Below are 7,855 nucleotides of genomic sequence, written 5' to 3' on the forward strand. Positions count from 1 at the left end.
GGCTCAGCAGGTGCTGCAGGGCAGCATGGTGGAGAGCTACCACCACCAGTTTGCCTCCTCCACCCTGCCCTTTGGACACTCCCAGCACCCTGAGCTGATGGAAATCAAATGTGAGGAGGTGAACTCTGATGGCCACAGCTTGACCCCAGAGCCCCCACAAGCCATGTCTTACCAGCAGGGCTCCCCTGAAGAACAGGAGATGGAGAGAGCCTTCTTGGAGAGGGCCCAGAATGACTCTCCCATCTCCAGGGTGGAGATTCCCATTGAAACCAGTGTTTCACCTTCAGGTAGGGAAGGTTTTACATTCATTCCAGCATAAGGTTTCTGCCCATTTTCCCAGAGAGAGAAGATTATTTCTGGTGCAGAGATAAACACTTGGTTTTCTCAATGACATTTGGATCCCAAAAAGCTTTAAAGTAGAAGGCTGATTTTATGGTCTTCTGGCCATTCCCAAAATGCAGGTATCTTGCTGCGGATAAATATAGTCTGGAATTACTGAGCTAGGCTATATATTGTGTATGAAGTCCAAAGGGCTCCATAAGGTGGGCTAGTTAGATTTCTGCATATAATGCTGACAGTAATTACCTTGTTGAAAAAAACCCATTGGCATGCTTTTTGGTATCATTTGAACATAACCAGAGCTTTCTGTGCTCCTCATACTGAATTGTACTGGGAGACCTTCTTCTGCCATGGTTGCACTATAAACGTGCAGGTGAAACTGTCCTTGCAGTGTTTTAAAATATATTCCAGATCTAACATTTTAGCCCACTTGACAGTGAAGAGTACTTGGGAATAATCATTGCCTGACTTTCTGAGCTATTCAGTGGGACTTGGAAAGAAGATATTTTTGAAAGTCACTGGCAGAAACAGTGTATTTGTTTCCAGGAGATGAGACTCCTGCACTGGAAGTGCAGTTGGCATTGCTTAGCTGCCAGGAAGGGTACAGTCTGGGCATCCTGGCGATTTCAAACCGGTCTAGGACTGATGGAAGACCATGAATTGTTGGAGAAGAAGAGGTAGTAACAAACGTGAGGTTAATGTCTGAGGTCAGGAAGAAATGGTATGTCCCCTTGGCTGTGGTGCTTGCATAGTTAGCCTGGTGGAGAGAACTTATGATCATTTGGGTTAATACAGAGGCTATGTAAGGGGCTGGGGCTGGCAGCACCATGGTGTGCCCAATGTGGATGGTAAAAGCAAACTTAAAAAAATGTTTGCAAACCTCAGCATGTACCGGACAGGTTTTACTTTGTTTTTTCTGTAAACCCTACAGGGTGTTCTTAGGACAGGCAGGGGAAGGCAGCAAAGCATGCCCGTGCCACTTTGCTTGCTGCACTTTTTCTTCCTTTTGTGTATTCACAGGTTTCAGTGAGCCAAACATGGCAAACTCATCACGGATCCAGAATGTTGTTCCCCGGCCTGGCTTCTCTGCTTTGCATCGGCTGAGAAAAAAGCGGAAAGGCCAGCGCATGAGGGACCCACTCGATGATCGCCTGCTGAAGACTCTGACGTCTCAGCGGGCCATGGAAGAGCGCTTTCTGCAGATGGAAGAACGCCGATTTCAGCGAGATTTGGATGCGGAGGAGCGTCGGATGCAACTGGAGCAGCGCCGGTTTGAACTGGAGCGGGAACACGAGTTTCGCATGTTCAATGTCTTTGCTCAAATGCTCAGCATCCTAAAGCAGAGTCATAGTGGCTCCTCCTCCTCTGTTGCCATGCCTCGGGGTTTGGACTTCAGCCAGGCACTGTCCGAAATTGAGGGAATGGGAGGAAGAGGGGGCAACTTGCAAGAGATGAGGGTTCGGTCGCTTGCCAAGAGGCGGGTTGACGTGCATGGCTTCTGTAACCCCAGTGGCTTCCAGAGAAGCCCCTACCTCTCTGCTCGCGGAAACTTTGCCAGCATTTTTCAGGGCTCCTCTGAGGAAGGGTACAAAGCTTATCATGCTGACAAGTATGATGAAGACAAGAACCCCAATGTGAGTAAGAACCTCAAAGTGTTTTCCTGGCTTCCTTGTTAGGAAATAAGTTTCTTAGAGGTTTGCTGACAGATATGCTAAAGGTGTGGGGTTTTTTTGATCTCACTAATACAAGGTGAGTCAAACTGTTTGTTTAAGGAAAAGAAATTAAAAGTAGCTTTGCAGATCATCTAGGTATCAAAGATGAACGCTGTGTTCAGCTCAGGTTTGCACACTCTGATTTCTCTACCAGGGTAATAATAGCAGTAGCAGACCTTGAAAGATGTAAGAAATCTGCAGGAAGGCAGCTCGTGTTCCTCCTTCCACCTCATCACCTCTATTGCCCAACTGAGGACCATCTCTGATTATCTGACTATATCTGATTATTGCAGGTGATGGGTGCAGGAAATAGGCCTTTTTTTTATTTTTTAAATTTTTAAAATTTTAATATCACTCAGCACTTTTTCTTCCCGTTTACACTCAGCTGCTCAGTTTTAAGTAGCTAATCGTAGCCCTCTTGTGGCACAAAGACTGAGTGTTAATACTTCATGGCAAATTATTACTGAGTAACCAGTAAATATAAATAACAATTTATATGTGGATTACTTCTAAGTAGATCCTTCATTCACGTACTGAACTACTTGAAACTTTAAAAATATTTTATTCTTAGCCCTGACTTTCATTGCCTGTGTTGAGGTGGTGAAAACTAGATTGTTAAACTAGAAACACATAGGGAAGTTTTTGTTACAAGGTGTATTATGAGATACAGACTGCTGCTTGTACCAACTGTTGTCTATGTAAGAGGTAGTTTTTTTAAACAAATACCTAAAATTAGACTTGTACTTTAATAATATCAGAAGTGTACAGTTGTTTAGATTTTCTTTCACATTTTAAAAATTTATTTACTCAAAACTCTTCCAAGAATGAAAATGTGCTACTAGATTTGAACTCTTCAGGATCTAATACCATACTAAATATGGCCAAATCATAAACCTGGAACTGTAGGGTCATCTCTCCAGAGGGGAAAATTCGGAATTTTAACTACTTGTCATGACTACATGTTTATATGGCTTCTGAGCAAATCAGTAGAGTGGAATAGTAATTACTGATAAACAAATACTTTTAAGTTAAAGAAATATATCCAAAACCTTGTGTAGAACCACTGCAGAAGGGTAAACCTTTGGTTTTTTTCAGAATTGTTTTAGGTTTTTTTTCTTAGGTGCATATACCAGTGAGTGAATTCAACATTAAGTTAAACATGTTCTGTAAAGAAGTATCAGCCATTAATACGTGTTCATTTACAGTTTATTGACTAAGAAGCCGAGTGCTTAGGGTATATATGGAAACATACACACATAGATGCATGTCTTGAGTTATATATGGTGAAGTTTATGTGAACTGTGTTTTGGCTTTTCCTTGGTAAGCTTTTTGGAGGCAATTCAGTGAAGTGATGGCTAAGGTGATGTACTTACATGTTTTATGTGTCTGTAAACAATACACTGTTTCTTTTTCTAGGGTATAATAAACTTTGGCACCAGTGAGAACAAGCTCTGCTTTGACCTGATGTCGAAGCGGGTAAGTTCTATTCCAAAATAAACCACGGAATTTGCTTTGCAGTTCCTCTTCAAAGCTTGCACTTTCCTAGAGTTACTGCTGTTACTCAGGTTTCTCTGGTAAAGTTTTTCATTGCGAATTTTAAATTTGTTGGAAGTCACTTTTGAATCCAACTACTTGTACATTTATTTATTTTATTTTTCCAGAAGGATAGGAACATGGGTGTTTTTCTTTTCCTCTTCATAATGGGTTTCTCTCTGGGGATGTACTTATTTCAGAAAACTAGATGAAAATAAGATAAATTTTATTTTCCCCTGCTGACAGTAGATGATTTAATACAGATGTTTTGAAATTAGTTTTGAACTCTATTTTTGAGGATCTTCACATCTGTCCATTATAAAGTCACACGACTTGGAGGCCTGGTTCTGAACTCACCTGAAATGTGAAAGAGTGGCAGCAGTGAAATCTCTCAAAATCAGGCTGGGTCAGCTGCTACCTGCTGGCTTTGTTCAGTTGCATCAGGCAGAAGAGTGGAGAACATAGCACAACTGAAAAAGTAGAAAAAGTCAGAAGGAAACAACAGAACTGTGCTGCAGAGGAATGCTTCTAGATTTCCATTAAAATCACTACTGAGGTGGCAGACAGCCTTTGAGGTGGGCAGGTGGCACTTTTTCCTACCTGTAGCTACGTGCAGGGAGGGAAGGTGGCTCAGGGTTGGACAGTCAGTCTCTGCAGTTTGAAGTTCATGGTTGCTCCCATTCCACCACTTCCCACCCTCAAAATGTTCCTTGTTTGATTTCTGCCTGCCACTCCACTGACTCGGGGGATGCTACCCCTCTACCCCACCTTCCAGCTAAAAGAACAGGTAAGGCAGGGCTGCTGCCTGCCTGGAAAGATGTCTTCTAGGCTGCGTAGGTGGTGCCTTCCTTCCTTCCTTCACTGTCCTTTCCCCTTTAAACCAGCACCACGTCTGCAGGAAGTAGTGCAGAGGGAGACAGTAGTCAGCTGCATCTTAATTAGCCCTTCTGTGAAAGTGAGTTGAGACTTTGTCAGCTATAGTGTTCATGCTTGTGGCAACAAGCAGAACAGAGGTATTGTTGCCAGCTTCTCAGTCCTTGCAGCCTTGAGTAACAGTGTGGATTCACTGAATGCAGCATCAGCTGAGATTGTAGGCAAATATTTTTTTTGCTATTTGGGATTAAAAATACTTACTGCTGCCACTGAATAATGTATCCAATTTCTGTTTACAACTTTTGACCCTTAAATTAGAGAATATTTTCTGGCATGAGATCTCAGATGCTCTTCCTTTAAGTTAGCCCATCTGGCTAACTTTCCTTACCCCTTAACACATTACTTTTAGGGGTTCTCTTCTTATTAATTCATAGTCATTTTTGGCCAAGTCTGCTGATATGTTTGATGTTTCATTCTCTAGATAAGTTTAGGAAAGAGATGTAAGGAGGAACAGTTCTTGGAGCTACATAGGCTCCAAGAACATCTACAGCTGAATAAAGGAACTTAAATCCTATAATACCAGGTTGTAATTCTGCATGGGATAAGGACAGTGTCTTTAAACTCCAGAGCTTGGCACCAGTTATTAAAACACCTATATAGCTTTGTTATCATGTGCAAAACTTTCACACTGCATGTGGAATTTCCCTTCTCCCTTTCACCATCACCTACTTGTGTCACCCCCACGTTTCCCTTTTTTAGTATTAACTCATAGATTTGGTTGCCATTAAATATTTGGAAGAGACATTGCACATAATACTTGTTTATTGCCTTTTTGTTTATCCAGAATGTTCTCTCTGCCTGTATCAATGGTGCGCTTTCCCTTGCAACTTCACAGAGCTGGATTATGTGAAACCGTGATATTTATAACCTTGGAAATAATAATAATAAAAATCAGTGTGCACACTTTATCTAATTATAAATATTGAAAAGGACTTCCACAGTTCAGGTCAATCTGTCTTTGAGATCAGAATGAACTTCTCATAAGGAACAAAGTGCCTGCCCTGGGGAATAATTATTAAGAAGATAATTTGATTTTTCTCCTGTCTTTTGGAAACTCCTCTTATACTTCAGCACTTACCAAAACTGGTCAGAAATATAAATCTGAAGAACCTGCAGCAGCTTGGAACTGAGACATAAATGAAAGCTGTAATTCATTAAAAAAAATAATGCATTGAAAGCTTATTAAAGAAAATACATATCTGACTCCAATTCAAATTCCTTTCTAACTCCTTCTGACAGTCTAGACCTGAGCTTTCACAACTGGGACTTATTTTTCCAGCCAAAAGCTGTTGTCCTCAGAGCTTGGGCAAAACACTCTTGGGGTTGCTTCCTTTGCTGAGGAAGTCTTCTGTGGGCACCTTGGTTATGGGCATCGTGTGTTGCCTGTTCTGCATCCTTTTTGTAGATTTCTGTGCAAGTTTTGGCTGCAATAACTTAGCAGAAGCCCGTGGTTCATATAACCTGAAGGTATCACAGATCTGTTTGCTGGTCCTTGCTTCTCCAAGCTGCATTAATGTTGATGGTCAGTGGCTTTCCCAATCCAGTTTTACAACTGTTGAAGTTGCACAAGTGTCTGTGCAGGTGTGTGCCCGTACATGGATCCTATCTCCATGTTTCCCTTATCAGTAACTGTGCTTTTAATGATTCTTCTCATTTCTCCCAGCTGACACAGGCTGATATGAATGTGATTGACCCTCCACTGCTTCAGTATCCTGACTGGAAAGGACATCTGTTGTAAGTCTTTTCTGTAGTACTTCTCTTTTTGCTTACTTGTTTAATAAACAGAATGAATGAATACAAACCTCTTCTGCTACATTCTCTAGTTAAAACTTTTCTAGGTCATTTAATCATATTTTCTTTGCAAAACTTTACATTAGCTCTCCTAGCAGCTCATCCAGTTAAAAGTCCTTTTACATGAGAGAAGATGCAAATTTTCTAAAGCAAACAGAGTTTTAAAAGCACTTGTATACATTAACAAATTGGGTAACTCCAAACAATTCTTTGAAACATAGTGAACACTTGGGGATGTTAATCCTTCTCTTCTGTGCTGGGTTAAAGTTCATCAGAAATGCATGCACCATTATAGACATTATCTGTGACACCTCTACTGGGTGTAAAAATCATGTCTATTCCATGGGCCTGAGCTATCCTGTGTTCTAGCTATTTTCACCAGACTTCACTGTCCCTGACTTTATTTTCCTAAGACGTGAACCTGATTTGGAAGCCCAGGCTCTTGGACAATATTGGAATCAATATTTGCTTTTGTGTATTTTCCAGTTTACGGGAGGAAGTGGCTCGATTTTTGACCTATTACTGCAAGGCCCCTGCACCCCTTAAAGCAGAGAATGTAGGTATCCCAGTGTCCATTGGTGTTGGTTCTAATGTATTGCCATTTGTTGGGAAACTGTTTGAAATTCTGTTTTTTTAAACAAATGATTTGATAAGAATGCAACCCGTTATCATGTACATGAGATTGATTCTTCATTTCAGTAGCTTTTGATTCACACTTCAGCCAAAACACTTCAGGTCAGCTGTACATTTGCCTCATTTTTCACTTGTGTGTGCCAACTCCTCCTTCCACTGCTCTCAGTGGGGCCTTATATCTTCATCTCCTTATTTAGCTCTGGGACCTACTATGCCTGTATCCCTCAGCCTTGACAAAGAGTGCCCGCTGTTTCAGCTGAGTTTCATATTATCCCATTCCTCTGTTATACCTCAGGACAAAGATTTGTGATTGAACCAAGAGTTAGTTTTAGCCTGTAAATTTGTGGTAATGTTGCTAGAAAGGCATCAAGACCTGAGTCTCTGCAGGACTTGCTGACTTGTGAGAGATACAGCCTGGACATGGGGGCCTGTGGAGGTCAGGGACTTCTGCCTCTGCTGAGTGCTGAAGGCAGCAGGAGCTGGTGCAGCCATTGCTTTTCTGGCTGCAGTAATTCAACAGAACCCCATACTTCATGGGGACTGAGGTTACCACTGATCTGTTTGCTGATCACTGCCTCTCCAAGGCACCAGATTCTTCCTGATACTTGGAATGAAACTCATGGTGCCTGTGAGCATTTGTCCTGTAGAAGCAGGAGTCAAACCTGCTTCTGTATGAGACAGTAGTTTCTACCTTTGCACAAATTTGGCAGGAGGTCTGTACTGCTGTTACCACAAAGAGATGATAACACATATTAACTGTTGAAAAGTATTTTGCTTTACTAACAGCTCAGAACTGCTCCCCAATTTTTTCCCTAGTTAAAGACTATTCTTTTTCTAAATTGCTTATTAGAATCAAGAATGGCACCAGAACAAAGTGTCTCTGAAGCGAAGAACAGGATTAAAGTTATTCTGGT

General features: G+C 41.5%; 1 protein-coding gene across 3 annotated transcripts in view; it reads left to right on the plus strand.

Moving 5' to 3' along the window:
* Nucleotides 1-7,855, plus strand: part of LOC103620717 (1-aminocyclopropane-1-carboxylate synthase-like protein 1) — a 25,296-nt gene that overhangs the window by 10,748 nt on the left and 6,693 nt on the right. For 2 of the 3 annotated variants that reach the window (XM_017742048.1, XM_017742049.1), the window contains exons 1-5: nt 7-287; nt 1,360-1,973; nt 3,468-3,527; nt 6,181-6,251; nt 6,795-6,864. In XM_017742048.1, the coding sequence (XP_017597537.1) occupies nt 26-287; nt 1,360-1,973; nt 3,468-3,527; nt 6,181-6,251; nt 6,795-6,864 (1,077 nt within the window). In that variant the 5' untranslated portion in view covers nt 7-25. Of the gene's footprint in view, nt 1-6; nt 288-1,359; nt 1,974-3,467; nt 3,528-6,180; nt 6,252-6,794; nt 6,865-7,855 lie in introns of those variants that run through there. The other variant, XM_008639393.2, reaches the window with a different exon arrangement.

Source organism: Corvus brachyrhynchos, unplaced genomic scaffold, assembly GCF_000691975.1.
Source record: "Corvus brachyrhynchos isolate BGI_N302 unplaced genomic scaffold, ASM69197v1 scaffold115, whole genome shotgun sequence".
Lineage (NCBI taxonomy): Eukaryota > Metazoa > Chordata > Aves > Passeriformes > Corvidae > Corvus > Corvus brachyrhynchos.